Source organism: Juglans regia, chromosome 16 (assembly GCF_001411555.2).
Source record: "Juglans regia cultivar Chandler chromosome 16, Walnut 2.0, whole genome shotgun sequence".
NCBI lineage: Eukaryota > Viridiplantae > Streptophyta > Magnoliopsida > Fagales > Juglandaceae > Juglans > Juglans regia.
In genome coordinates, this window is record NC_049916.1 from 9,625,634 (window position 1) to 9,646,254 (window position 20,621).

General features: G+C 37.4%; 2 protein-coding genes across 2 annotated transcripts in view; one reads left to right on the forward strand and one right to left on the reverse strand.

Moving 5' to 3' along the window:
* Window positions 1-2,906: 2,906 nt before the first annotated feature.
* On the forward strand, window positions 2,907-4,388 carry LOC109014330 (putative clathrin assembly protein At1g03050). Its single transcript, XM_018996757.2, has one exon. It carries the CDS (start codon window positions 2,907-2,909, stop codon window positions 4,386-4,388), a length of 1,482 nt encoding a protein of 493 aa, XP_018852302.2.
* Window positions 4,389-4,993: 605 nt separating this feature from the next.
* The window catches only part of LOC109014327 (THO complex subunit 2), a 44,728-nt gene continuing 29,100 nt past the window's right edge, over window positions 4,994-20,621 (reverse strand). The window contains exons 21-32 of the mRNA XM_018996754.2: window positions 16,269-16,397; window positions 15,084-15,187; window positions 14,062-14,242; window positions 13,639-13,820; window positions 12,759-13,365; window positions 12,468-12,572; window positions 11,197-11,352; window positions 11,016-11,096; window positions 10,505-10,942; window positions 7,062-8,219; window positions 5,701-6,005; window positions 4,994-5,358 (exon numbers count right to left, since the gene is read on the reverse strand). Coding sequence (XP_018852299.1) covers window positions 5,289-5,358; window positions 5,701-6,005; window positions 7,062-8,219; window positions 10,505-10,942; window positions 11,016-11,096; window positions 11,197-11,352; window positions 12,468-12,572; window positions 12,759-13,365; window positions 13,639-13,820; window positions 14,062-14,242; window positions 15,084-15,187; window positions 16,269-16,397 — 3,516 coding nt within the window. The 3' untranslated portion in view covers window positions 4,994-5,288. The remainder of the gene's footprint in view (window positions 5,359-5,700; window positions 6,006-7,061; window positions 8,220-10,504; window positions 10,943-11,015; window positions 11,097-11,196; window positions 11,353-12,467; window positions 12,573-12,758; window positions 13,366-13,638; window positions 13,821-14,061; window positions 14,243-15,083; window positions 15,188-16,268; window positions 16,398-20,621) is intronic.

A 20,621-nucleotide genomic window follows, 5' to 3' on the forward strand; every position in this document is an offset into this window, starting at 1 on the left:
TTGCTGTTGCGTCTGCTGTTGCCTTCTTTATCTTCCCTTGAACTTCCATCATCCACCATAAGAGGAAGAGGAAGGTGAGAATCTAAGAAGGGCCAAGACTTGAGAGAAACCGAAAGGTATAAAAGAATTAAGCTGCTGTTACACGCTAGCTGCCACAAGCTTCAGCCGCTTTTTTTATTTTTTTGGTCTGATCCTCTAGCCGCTACTACTTGGAGCTTCAAACTGCGATCCATGGTCAAATGTGAACAAATAGGAGCTGAAGAAGGGATAAGAATGAATCTAATCTCGATTTGGTCAACATTTTAAATATATGGTCTATTGAAGTTTAGGAAAAACAATTGAAAATTAAATTAAATGGAGGACTAGTCCGATAGCACACGTATTATTAGACAACTTGATCAAAGTTTTCATTTCAACGACTATATTTTGACACTAAATAATAATAATAATAATAAGATTTTAAAAAAATTTCTCAAGTGAATTGGAATCATGTTATTAAAATAGATGAGTGAAAAAGCATTTTGTTTTTACAATTTGAAAATTGAAAATTGAACAAATTATTTATAGGTTTACTTTTATGAGATCTCTTGGCACGAGGGACGGATCAACTAAATGGAAAATTTTTATTTTTATTTTGGTTCTTGTGCATTAGGAGAGACAACCGACAAGGAAATTACCTTAAACGACCCCCCTTTTGTCTTTGGACTGGATAACTTGTTTGTGGAGTAGTGATGGTAGGCTAATTTGTTTTTGGCATTGTTTTCTCTGCGTAGACCAAAAGAGTGCTTGAATAAGGAGACTACAAGAGATGATGAGGGGGCAGTGGTGGATCTAGAAATACAAGATTAATGAATGCGATGATGATTGTGTGTGTGTGTGTGTATATATATATATATATATATATATATCATGTATCTTTTCTCATGTAGAATAATTCTACATACAACTGTGAATTCAGCAATTATCGTGTAATCGTTTTAAAAAAGAGTGAGATTCACTATTAAAAAATTAATTTTTTTCACGTGGGTCTCATGTTTTATTCACTTTTTTCAAAGCGATTACGCAAAGGTTACACAATTCAAGGTTGAAAATATTTTTTCTCATGTAAATAATATGCATTTTGTTATTGATAGTGGAATAGAAATAAATAGTATATACTCAATTCCGTGTCATGCCTATTCAATGTATAACAAGCTAATTTCATAAAAAAAATATTGATAATTAGTCGTATAAAAATTTTCAATTTCAATAATAGAAAAGATCACGTCATGTTTCATCATATTCATGTATTTTTTTTTTTTTTTTGTGCAGAAAAATAAAGAACTGAAGGGAGTATGTAATATTTTTTTAGGAGACTTCCGCCATTAGATGAGGGAGCTAGAAGAGTACTCAAGCCGTCCTGGAATAAGATCCGTCTCCTCGACTAAGTCAAATTAATGTCATCCATCTAACTTAATAATTTGTAGGGTTGGTTAATATTAGTTCTATTTTAAAGCTACGAATCCTATATCTCGGAAATGCTTTAGCTATAAAAAGATCCTATGAAAGTAAATCAACAAACAGACATGGTTTGATCATAAAATACGTTAAATTATAAAATAGATCATTTAACATATCCTATAAAGCCAAGTTAGTTTGTAGATTTATTATTATATATGGAATCTCTTTATGGTAGTATTACTTCTCATTCAAATATTCTTCAAGTCTGTTTTTGTATTTGGTCCATTTTCTTAATCCTCAAAACTACATTAATTACAAATTGAGATGTCATTTTTCTTGTCGCTGTTTCTGTCTTTACTGATTATAATAGATTTCCAAGTCTTTCAACTTTTAGTAATTAATTAATGTCATAAGAAGATCCAACTTTCTTTTTACAACCATTACAATTCACAATCATAAACTAGATCAGTTACATTAATGTGTACATGATGATGATTCCATTATATATTAGCATAATTAGATATTGTTAGCTAGATATCATGTAACCTTGTTTCTGTCAACCCTAATGCATGCACAAGGTGATTAATTAATTAACCTTAATATATATATATATATATGAGATATTAATATAAGGTGTCGATGGTCCATCACTAAATTAATTTCATATCATATGGCAATATTAATTACTTGCTTTCGTTTTTGTTTTCCACTTGTGAATTGGTTATATTTAGTATCCGGAGTTTAGGTACGTACGGGGGAGGAATTACGACTTGATTGTGTAGGACAACCAGAAAAAGACTAAGAGCTCAGCTATAATATTATGATTAAGAGTAATTCTATATATAATCGTAAAATGCATAAACACTAAACACTATATAATCGTTTTGAAAAAAAGTGGGATTCACAATTAAAAAATTAATTTTTTTCATGTAAATCATATGTTTTATTCATTTTTTTCAAAGCGATTACGCGACGATTGCACAATTCACGATTACTAATATTTGTTCTCTCATGATTAATATCTATTAAAGAACATCTTCTCAAGATCAGAATTATTATTAATTAGGAGTACTAATCAACCTAAGGTAATATTGTAATTACGTCCAATAATAGTTTCTCATGATCTTCGATCACCCACTAAATATAGGCACATACGTACATACATATATATATATATATATATGTATGTATGAGTTATTCCCTCCTGATTAGCCAATGATAGTAGAGCTGTGGTTCTTGGTAAAATACAAGAAAGTGTACCTTGTTGCAGCTTAATTCGATGCTACCAAAGACAACATATTTTTTTTTCAAGAGACAATCAAGTACCAGCGCATCTCGTCATTCTTTAGGTTTCCCCCATTGATCTTAAACTACAAAGTACAAAACCCTCTTGCCATCCCTCCATTCTTGAAACACGTACTCTCTCTGGTCTAGCTCTGACTGTCTCTCTCGAACACAAACGCAACATGCAGAGGGGATTCCGGCGGGTTTTCACTGTTTTAAGAGAGAAGAGCTGCGTAAGTTATGCCAAAATTGCTACGGTGATTGGCGCTTGCGACGTTGATCTAATCATCGTAAAAGCAACGGCTCCGGACGACTTACCGTTACCGGAGAAGTGCATCCTGGAGCTGTTGAAAATCTTCTCCATTTCTCAATCTTCCTTGCGAGCATTTTCACTCGGCTTCACTCGCCGTTTTGGCAAGACTCGTTGCTGGCGTGTTGCTCTCAAGTGTCTACTTCTTTTTCACAGGCTGCTCAGGTCAGTCCCTGAGGAAAGCTCATTTCGGTCGGAGCTACTTTGGGCTCGATCTAACGGCCTGATCACTCTCTACCCATGTCGCTTCCGGGACGATTCTTCTTCCTCGGCATCTGAAGAATACACCGCTTTTATCAGGTCCTACGCTCAGCTCCTCGACGAAGCTCTCGATTGCTTTGCGTTAGATAGCAGGCCGGCAGAAGATTACGAAGAAGACCAAGAACAAGAAGTACTGCCCGGTACTACTTTATGTGAGAAGATGAAGGAAGTCGGACGACTGCTTGTAGTTTTGCCACAGCTCCTGAGCCTCATCGATCGCGTAATGGACTGCAGGCCTACAGCGGAGGCAGCACGAAGCTTTCTTGTCCGGTCAGCCATGAAACACATCATTCGCGATAGTTTCAGTTGTTACATGATGCTCCGAACGGAGATAGTTGTGGTTTTGGACAATCTTTTCCAATTGCCATACCGGAGTTGTATGTCGGCGTTTGCTGTGTACAAGAAAGCGGCGGTCCAGGCAAATCAGCTTTGTGAGTTTTACGAGTGGGGTAAGTGCAAAGGACTTTGTGGGTCTTACGAATACCCTTTCGTTGATCGGATTCCACATATACAAATCACAGCTCTCGAGATTTTCTTCAATGGAATGTGGCAGATGACGGAGTCCTCATCCTCACCGGCATCACGATCATCGTCAGAGTCAACTTTTACGGATCAAGACGATGTTGAAGAACAGGTGGTTTGGAGGGAGATGGTGAAAAATACTACTGCTAGCAAGTGGGAAAACTTTGAAGAAGAAGAAGAAGAAGAAGAAGAAGACCATACTAATTTGGTAAGAAATTCTGGGCGGGATGAGGAAGAGATGGAGCCGTTGATCAAGTTCGAAGATGATGATGATGAAAAGGTTGGATGGGACTGGGAGGCTCTTTTAGAAGCTTCTGTGAATGTGTACTCATGCACTTCTCCAAAAGCCTTGTTGAACGAGTATACTGAAAATTGGAGGAGAATTAATGGACCAGGAGGATATGAGGCTAGTAATAATAGATGGAAGATGATGCAGATATGCAAGCCCAATGCCATCAATCCTTTCAGTCAGCCTCATTGCATGCCGAGTTCTTATGGATCACTTGAGATTAACAACATATATGTCCATGGATATAACCAGAATAAATCATTAATGATCATGGACGCATGAAGTTTCTGTAAAATTCCCAAGATTTGCGAGAGTTTTTGCAGGTAATTGCAGATGTGTTGATACAACTAATGATTTAGCTAATGAGGCGATTAAATTAGAAAATAATGCAAGCAAGTACTTATGCAAGGCATCATCTGCCTTTGAAGAGTTATTATTCATATTATTCTTTGATATTACCAATCATTCAGTCTTTCCTTGATTGCATAGGCAGGCCATGGTGATAGAGACAAATATAAATCCAAAACATGCCCCGCTTTGGTTTGGTTTGGATAGTGAAGGGAGATGAAATAGTTTTAAATGAAAATTAAAAATTAAATAAAATATTATTAGAATATTATTTTTTAATATTATTATTGTTTTGAAGATTTGAAAAAAATAAATTATTTTTTATATTTTGTGTAAGATTTTGAAAAAATTATAATAATAAAATGAAATGAGATAAATCCGTTTCTATATTCAAACAAAGCCAAAGCATCGACTTCCACCCCACTAATAGTAGGGGGGTTGTTTTGCAGTATTCTGTGAAACATTTTCTGCAGTAGATATTAACTAACAAAAGAAAAGTCACTCAAAACTATTTTTTACATTTCTGGCAAGACTGACTGTGAGGACACGAAGGAAGTAAAATCCAGTAAGAAACGCATAAGATTACAGGGTGCTCAGTATTTACAATATTGTACATTGTATGAATTAATTTACCATTTTGAACTCATGGAGCTATTAATGAGAGCCAACAAAGTTTTGTAACCATTTCAAATGTCTGGTACAAGCTAACCATCATGGGGATAAATTCGGAAGTGAAACTCGCAGCCAGCAAATTCAAATGTAAATTCACTAATAAGAACAGTATGAAAGGAACAAAGCCTTTTAAGTGCACTACAGCATCTCTCTATTCAAAAATTACTTCCGGTGCCTCCGCTTCGGTTCAACTCTTTGCCTCTTCTCGTCATCCCAATCACGGTCATAGACCCTAGATCATGGTTAAGGACTTCCAATGGAAAACATGCTCTGACATTTTACGACTAGGTTCATGCTCAACTCTTTTCCATTATGGCTCATGTCACCAAACAAACTTTATCAAAGCATAATACATTGGACAGCAAAACATTTTGAAATGCTAGGAAGAAATCAACAACTTACTTTTTAATAGATGACACCAACCACCTTTGAGAAGACACAGTACACTCAGAGACAAATGCAGCACAGACGCTAAAAGGCTTTATGCATGTATGGATGGATGTGTGGATGCATGATTAATTCCAGGTGTGCAGATATATGCATATGATACTCTGGGAATTGATTTTAAGGATACACATCTGTTTCACGACGGGTCATTTTGCTTGCAACTTCTTTACCATGAATCCTCATACTTTGTTCATCCATGTAACCTGCTTGCTGGATCATTGCTCCCTTCCGATCTCTCCCGTCTCTTCCTTCATATGATTGTGACACACCAACACCAAGGGAAGGAGGTTGTGGGGTCACAGGTGAATATTCACCTGCTTCCCCAGTTGGTAGATGCTCCCTCTTAAGTTTCCGCCTCTTAGAAGCAGCATTTGCATCTGTGTCGTCTTTTAAAAGGTTTGCTTTCTCCCTCTCCCTCTCCCTCTCCTCTACCTACATGCAGCATTAAGAATTTAGAGAACTTCCTATTCAATGTATAGTGAGAATGTTGATAGCTAATGGTGTATTGTGAAAAGTAAATCTATCCATTATATAACAAGCAAATAGCTAACACTAAATGAAACTATATATAGAGCAAAGGTAACAATGAATACTGAAGAACTTCTCAGGAAAAGAAAAAGGGAAAAAAATACTTGGACTTGATGGAGATCAAAGAAAAGGGAAGAGGGTAGGAAAAACCATAATTCCTATTATGACTAGAATATTGAACCAATAGCTGGTACATTCATACACAACGTATCATGCGATTACAAACTAAAAAGGAACAGCATAGCACAGATATGAAAAATTATGACGACGACAACAAAAATAATAAACTATGCACAAACCATTTAAAAGGAAAATCAAACTAGTTGTAGGGATGCAGTAAATATAAGCTAGAAATCCAGAAATCAATAGTACATGTAAGCTAGTAATTCCAACACTACGTAGCCATGAATAGTCAAAGCTATAACTTTGTCTAGAGGAAGCAAAAGTGAAACTGAAGCTGTAGTCTGTAGAGCTCCTTACCAGACAAGTTTCAAAAGTAAGCTCGCTAAAAGGTGGAAAAATTCAATGGTAAAGTCCATTCAAAATTAAAAGCTTGAGTTTCTTTTCTTTTCTTTTTTTAGTTCTTTTTGCTTGGTACACAACTGAAAATAGTAGGATGGATGTGCAACACCTCTGTTGTAACACAATCCTGTATAACAACACAACCGTATAAACAGGTGATTCTCCACTCTTCAGCAAATTCAAGAACCAAACACGAGTAAGATCAAGCCAAAAGACCATAAACAAGTATTTCTGGACTATTACTGGTCACTCACAACACCTGGATATGACAAACAAAATTTATCCCATTCATTACGCATAAAACCATCTATATGAATAGAAAACACAGATTCTAGCTCGACTCAATTATTTTGCCAGACGAATTACCCAGCACATCATCACAGTTATTATTTTGAATCTAAAAGACAATTATAGTACTATATTAGGGCTGATGCATACCTTCATTGAAAGCACCTCTCGTTCCTCCCGCTTTCTCTCTCGAAAATCATCATCTCTTCTACGCTTTGCATCATCCTGCAAAGCCAGGGAATTCTCTTCAGATCGTCTCCGTTCTTTATCTTCATGTCTTGGAGATAGCCTTTGTGTATGTCTCGTGGCTCCAAACCTTCTATCAACGTCTTCATCTCTTCTACCAGTATTGACAGATTGAGGAACCACATTAGGTGGTAAGGGTGGAGGTGGAGGCAAGCTTTGACCATGAAAACGATCATCAGCATGAGATTTTTCAGCAGATGCATCATTGTGCCGTAATTTATTTCTGTCATCTTTGTTCCTATCATCCTTAGCTTTGTCAGGAAGTCTATCAAAACTCCTATTAGTACCTCTCTCTTGAGGTCTTTCAACTGAACGGTCTCTTCCATATCTTTCAATGGACCTATCCCTCAATTTTTCAGAAAGAATATCATCCCCACGGGACTTATCAGAACGATCTACTCTTTCCCTATAATCCCTGTCATATCTTTCATTACTCTTATCTTTTGACCTATCCAAAGGCTTATCCGTGGGCCTATAGACACTTTGTTCATCATTTCCCTGATCTAAAGACCTCTCTCTATCAGACAATCGAGTATCACCCTCTAAGTCTCTTGTTTCAGAATCCCCCTTACGGCGTTTACTGAGTCTATCAGGTTCTTCAGCAGGACTGCCTCTCTTTTGCAGCTTATCACTAGACTTGGAAGCAGTTGCAGAGTTATCATGCCTAGGAGAATGAACACCACGAGAAGGGGGCCTTGGTAGATCAGGCACTTCAGCACCATCGTCCTTTACAGCAGAAACCCTCATCTCAGAAGACTTGGAAGCTCCACTCTCTGTCTTGGATTCATTACCATGGATATCGGATGATGTTCTAGCAGATGGAGTTGAACCTTTTGCTGAAGCTGAAACTGTGCTACCATTTGCAGTGACTGAAGAGGAAGCATTGACAGTCACAGCCTGCCTGCCCTCTGAGACATGAGTTGAAAGATCCTTGTCGCCAGTTGAAGAGCCATGATTTCTACCAACACCTTTACCAGATCTACTATCATCTTTTGTAAGATCTTGTTTTGGTAGCTTAGTAAGCGATGCAGTAGTTGCTGATCGTTTTGCCGAAGCTCTCAACTGTCAATGGAGTACATTGACATTAGAAAGGGAAGAAAATATATTATTGAGATAGAAAGAGATGATGGAGAAAATAACAACAGTAGTTATGAATATTAATAGATTTTAAATCACAAAGTCCAGAAACAAACGTGCCATGCAGCATCACGGGATGCAAGTGAACTAACAGATCCAAAGTGCCAAAATAATAAAGACTCCACTATTCCATACCCACTTCAAACAACAAACCAAAAGTTTTAATTCTTTTATGAAAATAAAAACCAGCAATGAAGAGATCATGGGGGAGCACTACCAGATTAGAAGATGATAAAATTGCATTTTATCATTGCCTTAACTGCCAGAACTCATACCTCGCAACATTTAAGTTTCTCATATTGAAAAGACAACTTATTTGTCCTTTCTATAATGAGGGAGTTCACTTGCAAAAAAAAACTAATAACGAGGTAGTTCACATGCTTTATTTTATTTGCTCAATCAATTATAAGAATGACTAATTAATACTGTTGAGTATTTGCCAGCAATGTACTAACTAGAACAAAAGCAGAGGAGACAGGTGACTAGTTGAAGCATGCAGCACGTGTTTAAAGTATAAAAGGCATTGCCCCAGTACATAGGCAGTACACAAGAGGAACACCTAATTAGAAATAGGAAAAGTGACAAGAAAGTCATGGAAACCCAGCCCGTTACAATCTATAGAAGCTACCCAAAAGAAAAAAATATTAAAAAGAAAAAAAAAACTCAGCTCCTCTAGCATCCGGTGCAGTCCTTAAAATCTCTGTCATCGTTCTCTCCAAATACAATGCATTTGACAAATAGAGATAATCTTCTGTACTGCTGTAATTTGTAAACTGCCATATAACCCTGTCCAATTGGCAAAGAGACCCACAATTCTTCTGGGCATAACCCAAGTCAACCCAAGTCGACTGAAAATGTCATTCTACAATGTATTGGCAATCTCACAATGGAGGAAAAGGTGGCCTATAGATTTCCCACTCTTTTTGCACAAGCAGCACCAATCTATCACAATGATGCGATATTTCCTTAGGTTGTCCATGGTGAGAATTCTCCCCAAGGAGGTTGCCTAGGTGTCTTAGTCCGGCAAAGTTTCCTCCAAGGGAATAGGTTACCTTGTAGAAAGATTGGCCAGTGAGCTTCCCTTTCTTAGTAGGGGCTCAAAGCATCTTATCCACACCTCCAGATGTTATCTGTAGACTACAAGAGGTTGAAGAACTCTGTGAAGGCTTCAACTTCTAACTTGGGCCACTCTGAAAAGAATTTACTCCACTGAAGCTTCTTGAGCGCATGAAATACTATACATCTTTGGAAAAGCTTCCTTGATGAGCCCTGTAACCACACCATAAATCATGCCATAATCTAATCCTAGAGCCATCATCCACCTCAAGTCTAGCATGATAACAAAACACCCCTCATCGTCTTCTATCTTCTTCCATATCCCCACGCCATATGACCCCTGTACCTCATTAGAACACCATCCATCCCAAGCAAACCCAAATTTAGAATCCATCATGACCTTCCATAGAACCTCCCTCTCTTTTTTACACCACCAGAGCCATTTCCCTAGAAGGGCATGGTTGAACAGAAGAAAGTTTTGAACTCCCAAACCTCTCAATCTGATGTTAGAGAGCACACCCTAGCCCAGTTCACTAGGTGAAATTTGAACTCTTAACCTAGCCGGCTGCATAAAAAGTCTTGTTGTTGCTTCTCTATTTGATTGGCCACACTAACAGGGAGGGGAAACAAAGACAAGCAATATGTTGGAAAATTAGAGAAGGTATATCAACGTAATCCGACCACCTTTGGAAATATACAGTCAATCAACGGTCGATCTTCTCAATCACATCATACCAATTTAGCCTTGAAGGAGGTGCCAGGGGGAATGCCAAGGTATTTCATGCACAAAGATCATACCTTGCATCAAAATGCTACCAAGATTCTCACCAGAACCGCCTCTGACTTAGCTAAATTCACTTTCAACCTAAAAGAAGCCTTGGAGCATAGTAACGCATAAATATATACGATGCCACAATTGCTAAATGTGGAACTTGGCAGCACCTATTATCTGTACACTGTTAGAGAGGGGCCTGCTATATTCACTGTACACTGCTAAATTCACTTTCAATCCCCTGATCAGATGACAACATCATCTCAATACTTCACATGCCTACATGTGAAACCAACTGCAAGTGATGCTGCTACATTTGACTGCATAATTGAATATGAATGAGGAATCATTAATTGAATAAAGACAAGATTTCAAATAATACCTCAAATTCTGCCGAGTTCTTAGTAGTAATTTTTGCCACATTTTCATCCACTACTCTTACAGATTCATCCACTTGCTTTGGATTTTCCATCGATCTTGAAATACCAGATTGTAAAGCAGTTGAGGGCAAAGATGATTGGACATCCAATCCGTTAATTAAAGAACCACCTTTTACTTTTAGAATTCCAGCATCCGACTTTGCAACTGTAACACTTTCTGTTCTTTCCAACCTCCCATCTGCTGGCTTTGCTTTTAATAGCTGATCTTTCACAGAATTCCCATAATCAGGATGTAGGGTTGCTGCAGCACTTTGAGAAATTTTGATGGAAGAGCTGCTTTGCACAGGTGCAGAATTAACTGAAGACTTGATAGAAAGTGATGGTGCAGGCTTGTTATCCAGATAGCCGTTCCCAAATTCTTCATCTGTAACCCATGAAGGCTGCAGAATGAAAGGATATTTAGTTCATGAAGATAAAATTGCAGACAAATACACAATTAAAGTTCTAGAATACCTTTCTAGCAGCCAAAGCTGCACCAACCCCTGTTGCCAACACCTTGAGATCCTCTCTTTCATCACTTTTGATCTTAGCTACCTACATGGAACATAGAAATACAATTAAAAATGCTATACATATACCACAAAAAATCGTGTAATTCATTATAAAATAGCAAAGTATCCAACGTATCTCATACCCGCTTTTCAAGGTTTATACCAGTCTTTCGGGTAACGGGGAAAACACTAGAAATCTTTGTCAACAATATAAGAGCGTTTCGTATCTCCATGTACTCGGCAGATTCCAAGCACTGAATCAGTAATCGCGTGATCCTTTGACTCCATTTCCAATGTACCTATCAGCAATAAGGCAACTTAGCAACATTCTTGAGCCAAGCAAAGAAAAAGAAAAAGTCATCATAACTGACATACATGATGATAGTAATAGACTAATTGTACTATTTCACATGCTAAAAGATTGAACAAGGTAGAAAATAATGCAAAAAAACATATTTGAGACAAAATAACAAAACATAAAAAACTAAAATAGATCAAATATTGATTCAATCAAGAACTCTATCACGTGTCAAATAGAATATCATGGACCACCTTAACGACATAAAGGATACAGCAGGTGATTTTTCAGAATTATACTGATCATTATAAAAAAACTTTAAATTTCTAAATGATCACCAAAAAGGAAAAATGCCAAGAAACTCTAAATAAAAGGTGGAGCTTATAATTGAATTTACTTTGTTTCTTGCATAACTTCAATCCGCCCCGTATAACTAAGAAAAGTCTCATTTAACCCTGATATATAACAATACTACACTTTTACAGAAGTAGCATTATGAGGAAGCATCACTGCGGATCAAATGTATGTAGAATTATTAACGAATTAGCCAACATTAGACTTACTGGACCTGACAAGCATCCAACTCTACAATGACCTATCATCAAGCATTTTCTGCTAGAATGCAAGTCCTTGTAGATTCAGTATACGAGAGCCATCAGTCTTCATTCCTAAATAAGGTCACCAATCACTAAACTTCAACAACTTTTTGAAACATTGCAGATATTTGGGAACTCTTAAACTCCTTCAGAGCCAATCATGTTCGCATACCCTCAAGTTGTATCCCAATGCAATAAAATGATACTAAAAGATCAGTAACACTTTTAACTTAAACAACAAGGATCAGTAACACCAATGCCAAGGCCTCTCTCAAAAGTAAACCCAACAAATACCATAAATGGTCAAACCATAAGCAACTGAATGAAACTAAAAAATAGTAATATCCCTGTCGAGGGCTTAATCAAAAGTAAACACGGGAAGAATTGCCATAAACAAGCTAACAGTAATTGTAGAGGGTTTAGAGAATGCTACATAAACTAATGAACTGTTGAGTTCTCTGACATGGTGGAATTAACAAGTAAATGTTAAGCACTTCAAAGTACAAGACAAAGAACTAACCCTAACAAACTGCCCATATGTAACTCGCTGGCTGTTTGGATATCGATAATACACAGCAAAGCCTGGCATGTTTCCACACTCACGTTCGTAAATGGATTCATCACTCTGGATCCCAAAAATCAGACAAAGCACAGGTCAATATCAAGAATTAAAAAAAGAAAAGTGGAGAAAAATATGGCATAACATTCAATTGTTTTATTGAAATGCCATCTAATATATAGGTAACATCCAAAAATATCACCAAGGATAAACTGCGCAATACTTATGAAACCAAGATGAAGGGGTGATTACCTTCCAATAGTAAGCAATCTTTAGTGTCTCACATAAAAACCTTCCAAGTCTTCCAGCTTCATATTCAGTGCAGCAGCATATCATAGGTTGTAAGGTTTTACATATCAGAACATCAATGTGGTTCACTGTGTTAAAAAATGGTGTTCCAAGGGAATGAAGAGTGTGCACAAACATGGCACAATAGACAGCATCTGGCATACTGAAAGTACAGCGAGGAAAAATACAACGCTGAAGGAACTCCATGTTGATCTTCGAAGTATCAGGGCACGAACTCCACCACTTGTCTTTTTCATGGGAAAGCCGTCTACGAACAGATGCAACATTTTCTTCATGCTTATGTAGTTCAGTTGTCAGGCGATCTAGAGATTCTTGGATTCTCTCTTTGTCTTTCTTCCTTTTGGTGATTGCCGAACTTGAGTTATCAGAAACCTCTTCCAGAGCCTTAAGTGCAGCATGTTGCTTGGAAATTTCAGACTCGTAACGATTTCTTGGAACATAAAGATCATAGAGAGTAAGCCCCCAAAACGTAGCATAGAGATCAGGAGACAGGCTATTCCAGGCTTTTGAAGGCAACATTGTTCTGACAGTATCAAGAAGACTTGACCACCTGCATGATATTCATGGAAGGAAAAGATGACTTGTTAGAATTTGGAATTCAAAAAGAAGGGTCATATAAAGCATTCAAGTTTATCCAAGTAGATAAAAACTACAGTGTCATGCTAACTAATGCCATCAATGCCAGCAAATTAAAGACAAAAATGTGATATTTTTATACATGTTTACAATCATTATCTATAACAGTGGCCTAGATATCAGAGCATTCGTGCCAAGTAGGTTTTCACAAAAGGCATAATAAGATAATATTGGTCGAGAAGATTACATTATAGGCCTCCTTGGAGAGCCAAGATCGAGAACCATATTGCCAGAATACTCTGTAGGTTCAGACTCCATGATTGTGGTAGCAATATTTGTGGCATCACTGTCGTCTAAGGGCCACAAGATCTCAGAATTCCCCTGACACTTGAAGAGCTTCATTACAGGGCGATATATTAAGAAAGCAACCTATATGAAGGAAAGAGACACAATAAGAAGGATGTTACTAATACAGAAGAAGGAAAGCAACATGATACTCCAACAAAATCACTTGAGGAATCAATTTTCACATAAAATCAAAAGAATGAAAAAAATATAGATTTAGACAGCAAATAGATAAAAAGCTAAAGCATACTAGACCTCACAAGTATAGCATTTTGATTAAATAGGGTGGAAAGTAGCCACAGAGAGAGAAGGAGAGAGAACATACCTCAGGATCAAGGTGGTAAAGATGGACAAGATCATCAAGAGAGGGAATCAACTGAGCATAAGCTGATGCTGGAGTCACTGCACTAGAAAGAAATTCAACATATTGAAGAAGAGTGCCATGGCATCTATCAAACTGCTCGCTAACCATCTTTATATAGGGGGCCTCAGCATTAATGACAACCCTGCAAAAAATAATAGAATGAGGCAATTTGGTTTTGTTCTCTCTTTTCTGTCCCTGGATGAGACTCACTAGCAGGACATAACACATCAATCTCATGGCAACCAACTTGGGCAGGTAAAAAGTATCCCACCAGATTACAATTCCTTACAAGTTGAAGTCCTTCTATTTATAAAAAAGGGCTAGAGAAGGCAAGGAACCAAAATACTGTCAAAGAAACTAAAAGAACCAAAAGGACTTTTCTTCATTCTGCACAGCTATTAAGGCTAGGTAAGAATTTCTTCAGGGTTGGTCAAAATTTGCGTGTGATACTATGATAGATATATGATGGATTGATTGTCGAAGAAAACAGTTTAGGGATTGTTATATTTTATACATACTGTCCAAATGAAACAGATGCTAATTTCTTTGCAAACACTTTTATAAAAATCTGTTTATGACAAGATCACATTATAAAGCATGACTATTCATAAATTGTACATTAGCTAGGAGGGTAGAGTCAATAAATACTTATAAAGACAGAACGATTTGAAATACTACAGTTTATTACAGCACTGTGACAGCCTCCAAGGCGGCTGTTTGGGCCTGGAATCTTTAAGCTCTGAACACCATAAGTTTTACCCCCAATGAGTCATCTTTAAAATGAATCCAATTTCCCAGGTGTTGCAACATCTTGGAGTTACGAGTGACACCCACAAGTACGTTGCTGAGTACACAATCCACCCACCCACACACAAACACTCGACAAGTTTAAGGCCCTCATTTCTGGGCCCAAGATCTGACTAGGGAGAAGAATATTTTTACTACTCAAGTGAATAAATAACATATAGAGTTCTAAAGCTTACACAGAACGATGTTGAGCAATAAGTAACAAAAGAGGAACTGCCAGCTTTGGTTCATCTTTTGAAAGCAATGAGTCTCTAAGCCTGTTAGTCGACTTGATCAATGCCTGCACAGACATGTCAACCTCAGGAATTTAGCATGAACATAATATTAAACTCAGCAAAGTCTAATGCAAAATCAAGGTGAATTTAACGGTCCTAAAATCTTTGGGCAGTTTTTAAAAGAAAAAAGGAATAAAAAAGTTACATTTTGGCTTCAGGTATCTTTATTACGAGTCAAGTGCATGAAATATTGCAAAGTTTCCAAAAATAATGTGGATAGTGTGGGAAAAGGGTAAGCAAGAAGTCTGGGAACATCTGGATAAAACACAATGCAGCAATAACATTCAACTTAATGAAAATTAAAATACCGGGTTCTCACTTATTTACATGGGTTGGAAGGAGGTTTGGTGGTTATCGGCTTGTTTGGAAAGTGAGATAATCTCATCTCAAAACTTCTCATAATTTCCTTCTCAAACATCACTCAAACACAAACACTTGTTAATTTCAAATCTTCAACCTTTTCATCTAAGCATTACCTAATCAGTACAACTTTCCCAAACTTCCAAACAAAACACAAAAAACAGTGCAACTTTTTCAAATTTCAAAACAAAAATAATATTTTTACTACTTTCCCAAAACATATTTTAACTTATAATATTTTTACTCAACTTTTTCTCTCTACTTTCCCAAAACCCAATAAAACATATTAACTCAAACTATTTCACTACTATTCACATAATTCTCATATCATCTCATTACCCAAACATGCCCTAAGAGTTGGGTGAGAAAAAACTTCTGGCTACTAAATGGGACATATTGTAAATATAGAAATCTCCAATTCAAAGAAAACCTCATAGTTATGGTAAAAGCAACATCTTTGTGTACCGGTGTGTGTGTAATTGCCTAATGTAATTTCTCAGAGGTCGGCACACATGGAAAAATTAAACTACACACAAAAACCACCTGTATGTACGTAGGAATCATGAATCCTCTTTAAGTGTGTTAATGCATGTATAATTACCTAATGTACATGAAACTAGAGTTGACCAATTCATAGGAATCATGAGTCAATCTACATTCCTAATACACTTTGTCAGGACAGCTTAAGGTCCACCTAAAAAATAGTGCAAGCAAAAATGGAAATACCTTGTTATTTTTAGTTACTCCAAAAGAAGTTGCCTGATAACGAAGAGTCTCACCACCTGCCATGGCATCCAGCTGTTCCTCAGTAAGGTTCTCTGTGTACTGGACATTTGCCATTTGTTGAATAAGCTCCTGATATAATAAAAACTCCAATCAATAACTAAATTTTGATATGTAATAATTCATCACTATAAAGCACAAAAGGCGTAACCAAAGTCCACAGAATGTATATAAGATTGACACCCACCTACAGGGTTAAAAGGATACATGAAAATCATGAAAGTCAAATCTATTAAAGTTAGTAGAACCTGTCCAAAAGAAAATATTCTAATAAAGTAAGCCAAATCATGTGTGACTACCCAGTCCAATATTTCTAAGATCGGAATATGAATAATTTTATTGAGCCTAAATTAGGTTTAATGGCCCATATTGGATAAGCCCATGAGTTATAATTTTGTTGAGGGTTGGCTAGAAATCTTAGAAGCCCAATTGAGGTTTATCAAAATTTAATTAGGCTTGTTGGCCCAAGCATTTCTTTAAGGCCCGTTAAGGTTTAGTGGATGATTTTGGATGTTATTAATGGACCAATATTTTTGGAGCTACCCAACCAAGATTTATTGGATTATTTTGAATAGGTCATGGGCCCAAAATTTATTATGGTGGATTAATGGGTTTTATTGGGCACAATAATTAGGTTAAATCCCATTTAATATTTATGGACCAAGTAGGCCCCTATTTAATTGATATTAGGCCCAAGAATTTGTTTAAAAGCCCAAAAGTATGTAGTGGATGAATTGGGGGATTTAAGATCGCCCATTAGGGTTGTTAAGTGACTTTGCCCATGAAATTATAGGCAAGCCCATAAAATAAGCCCAAGACCCGAGACCCATAGGAAAGGACCCATGACCCTGTTGCAAAAACCTACCATATTGCTATAAATACCCAGACCTGCAGTCCCATGCACATTGGTTTGCTTCCTTCTTCCTCATCTAGGGCTGCTGCTCAACATCTCTCTCTCTCCCCTCGAGTCTACGGTTAAAGCCACCAGGCAGCCCCTCTGTCTTGCGCTTCCATTGCTTTCTCCCTAGCATGCCGCCCAACCTTCCTCATGTAGTAGCCCTAGCTCCCCCCGGCAGAACCATCAAGCATCATGGTGGCAACCACGTACGCAGCCCCACTGTGTCTCAATCACAAGCCACTGGTCACGACAAAGAAACCAGCAAGCCAACCAATCAAAACAGAGCAAGCATGATCAACACCCAACCAGTGCAAACCGCTGCGCATCCACCATTCGTAGCCTAGTCATGTCACCAGCAACGTACGAACCACCGTCTGCACCACCGTAGAAACCACACAGGTTCACGTCGCCCAACAAACGCATGCACATTGCACCGTCATTAAAAGGTTGTTGAAACACCTCAGCAAGCCACTGCTCCTTCGCCAGTTGTGCATAACCATTGCTGAAAGCACTGCACCACCGGAAGCTGCACCATACACGGCACTACCATGAACCCAACAGCTCTATTTTGTAATGTAGAAAACAAAGCACTTGTCACCACATATAAATACCACTGCGAGCTGCTGCTTCCAACCGTGACATCACCACTTCCCAGCACCAACACAACACCGTCAGAACCAACCGTTCCAGTACAGTAATTGCACCATAGGGACTGGCAACCACACGTCCTCAGCTCACAACATTCCCAATTTTCATTAATCGAGAACAAAGCAAGGGCATTCAACACCCAACCGAAGCAGGCCACCTCTTCTCGCACCGAAAAACTAGCAGAGGCCATTGTAAATTTGCGTAGACCACATCGGAAACCAGGAAGACCCGCACTACCGATGGAGACCCGACCAGGATGGCAATCAAGCTTCAGATCTGTATGCATAATTACACATACATAACGAACACGAGACCGCATGCTCTTCCAGCAATTGCCCAGGTTTTCTTTCTCTTGATCGGTTACAGCAGCCCCTCCATCCCTCACTGATCACCTCCCAACTACAACGCCAACAAGCCTCTCCCCCCACTCCACGAAACGGAGGATATTCGATATGTGGTGGCAGTGAACTATGATAAGTTTTTACAAGTAGGTTCGAGTCATATGTGTTAAAGTGAATAATGATGTGTCTTGCACTTTCTGTAGTTGTCTATAATATTTTGAGATTATTATATTATAGATATGGGATTTTTATGGATTGTACGTATGGGGTTTTTATTTACATAGGAGATAATGTACAAATATGTACATATGAGATTATTATGGATTGTGAAAATGAAAATGAATATGATTGTTGGAGGTTATTGAAGATTATGAAAATAAAATAAAAAAGTAACAAAATTAAAAATTAATTAAAAAAATATAAATAATAAAAAATAATAGCATTTTATTTTTATAGAGAATGTGATGGCTAATCCAATGTAGATTTGAAGTGTAAGTGATTAGCTAAAAGTTAAAAAAGTTTATTCTTCAAATTTTGAATATTGGAATAACCAATCCAATGCTCTTAGGATGAATTGTTTGGACATGAAAGTTGATGAGGATTTAGTCATTTAGGTTAAGTGATATTTATGAGGTCAAGTGAAAATTATTTGAGGACACAATATGGTCTAAGGTCATAGGTAGCCTTATTAGGTGGAGTTCAAAATCTTTAATTTTAGGGTGCACTGAAGAAGGAAATTGACATAATAACATGTTAAATGTACGTGTCAACTGATGTGAATGTGATCCAACTGCATGAAGGTGTTTTCTACATAAAGGTGATGTTTGCATATGGCTCGAGGTAAGTGACTATGATCATGTCTTTCCATATATGTAAAGTAAAGGTTTATAAAGGTGGATATATATATGTATGAGCCTTCTTTGATAGCTCCCATCCATCGATCCCTATCTATGATGAAGATAAATGCAAGTGACTATGAAATTGTATGAATGATGATGTGACTGAATATTATATAGTATGACTATATATTTTAATGATTTTAATGAATAAAAGGCAAGGCAAGGTAAGGTAAAGGAAAGAAAGAAAATGAACAGGTATGATTGCATGTGTTTGATGAGGTTAATGTATTAGCCATAATGGTGAAGACGGTACCATGAGGTTGGGGCGAATTACAGCGCCAGAATACATCACTAGCAATGCATCTAGTGATGACTAGTTCCTAAGGAGGCTTGGTTCATATCTGCTAGCCATGAAAAGAGTCGTGACCACAAGGGTCACTAACCCTAAGACACAGGGATAACTATGTGTAACGGCCATTAAGGATAAGAGTTAAGGAATGAATGTTTCTTTTATGTTTTGAAGTTAATGGTTACATACGCTATGAGGTAATGTTTTCTTGAGAGTATTAATGTTAACTGAAACCTAGATTACTATTATGTTTACTAAGTGATGTGGTTCTTGTTGAGTATTCAACTCATTTTGTGTTTTTATGTTATTTTTTCCCACCCTAGGTGAGGAAGATTATGAAGATGCTTCGCGAGAGGATGTTGTTTAGGGATGACATTGAGGCTTGAGGCACTAAGGAAAACTTTTATTCATTTACAATTTGAGTAATTTTGTAGCATGACTATTTTATTTTCCTTTAATAACTGTTACTGACAAACTTTATTTTGGAGAGGTTTTATTTTAATAAAGTACTATGAGTTTTCATAAATGTTATAGAATCTTTTATACTTGGCGCTAAAATGTAAACATTTTTAAGGTTAGTAGCATTTAGTTCCTCTAGCTTTAAAACCCTCGAGGGACGGGGTGTTACATCATGAAAGTCAAAAGAAGTCACTTTTTTAGGACTTGTAGGTTTTGGAGGGGACGGGGGTCATTGGTTCTCTTTCTGCTGAGGAGTCCTCTAGGAAAAGCTTCATCACCTCGGAGATTGAGAAGGTGCTTTTGATAGAAGAGATCTCGTGGAGAATCTCAGGCCTTATGAATGAAAGAAGGGGATAATGTACTGAGATGCTTCAGGTTGATGGCCATGTTCTTTCCGATCATGACATTATCAAGAGCCACATTGTCAATTATTACAGACTCCTCACGGAACAATTTACTTGGAGGCCTAAACTTGATGGTTTGGCCTTTGAGTCTATTGATCATTCAAGTGCTATTTGGTTGGAGAGATTGTTCGAGGCGGAAGAGGTTCATCATGTGATTAGTGGGATGGCAAAGAATAAAGCTCATGGCCCAGATGAGTTTTCTATGGATTTTTTCCGTACTTGTTGGGAGGTTGTTGGGAGGATATCATTAAACTTTTTAATGAACTTCACTCTTTTGTAAGTTTAGAAAAATCATTAATGCAACTTATATTGCTTTTATTCCCAAGCGGGTTGGGGCCTAGGATGTGAAGGATTATCG

Excerpts from the sequence above, each read along its gene's own strand:
- LOC109014330 (XM_018996757.2), top strand. The coding sequence starts at position 2,907 with ATGCAGAGGGGATTCCGGCGGGTTTTCACTGTTTTAAGAGAGAAGAGC.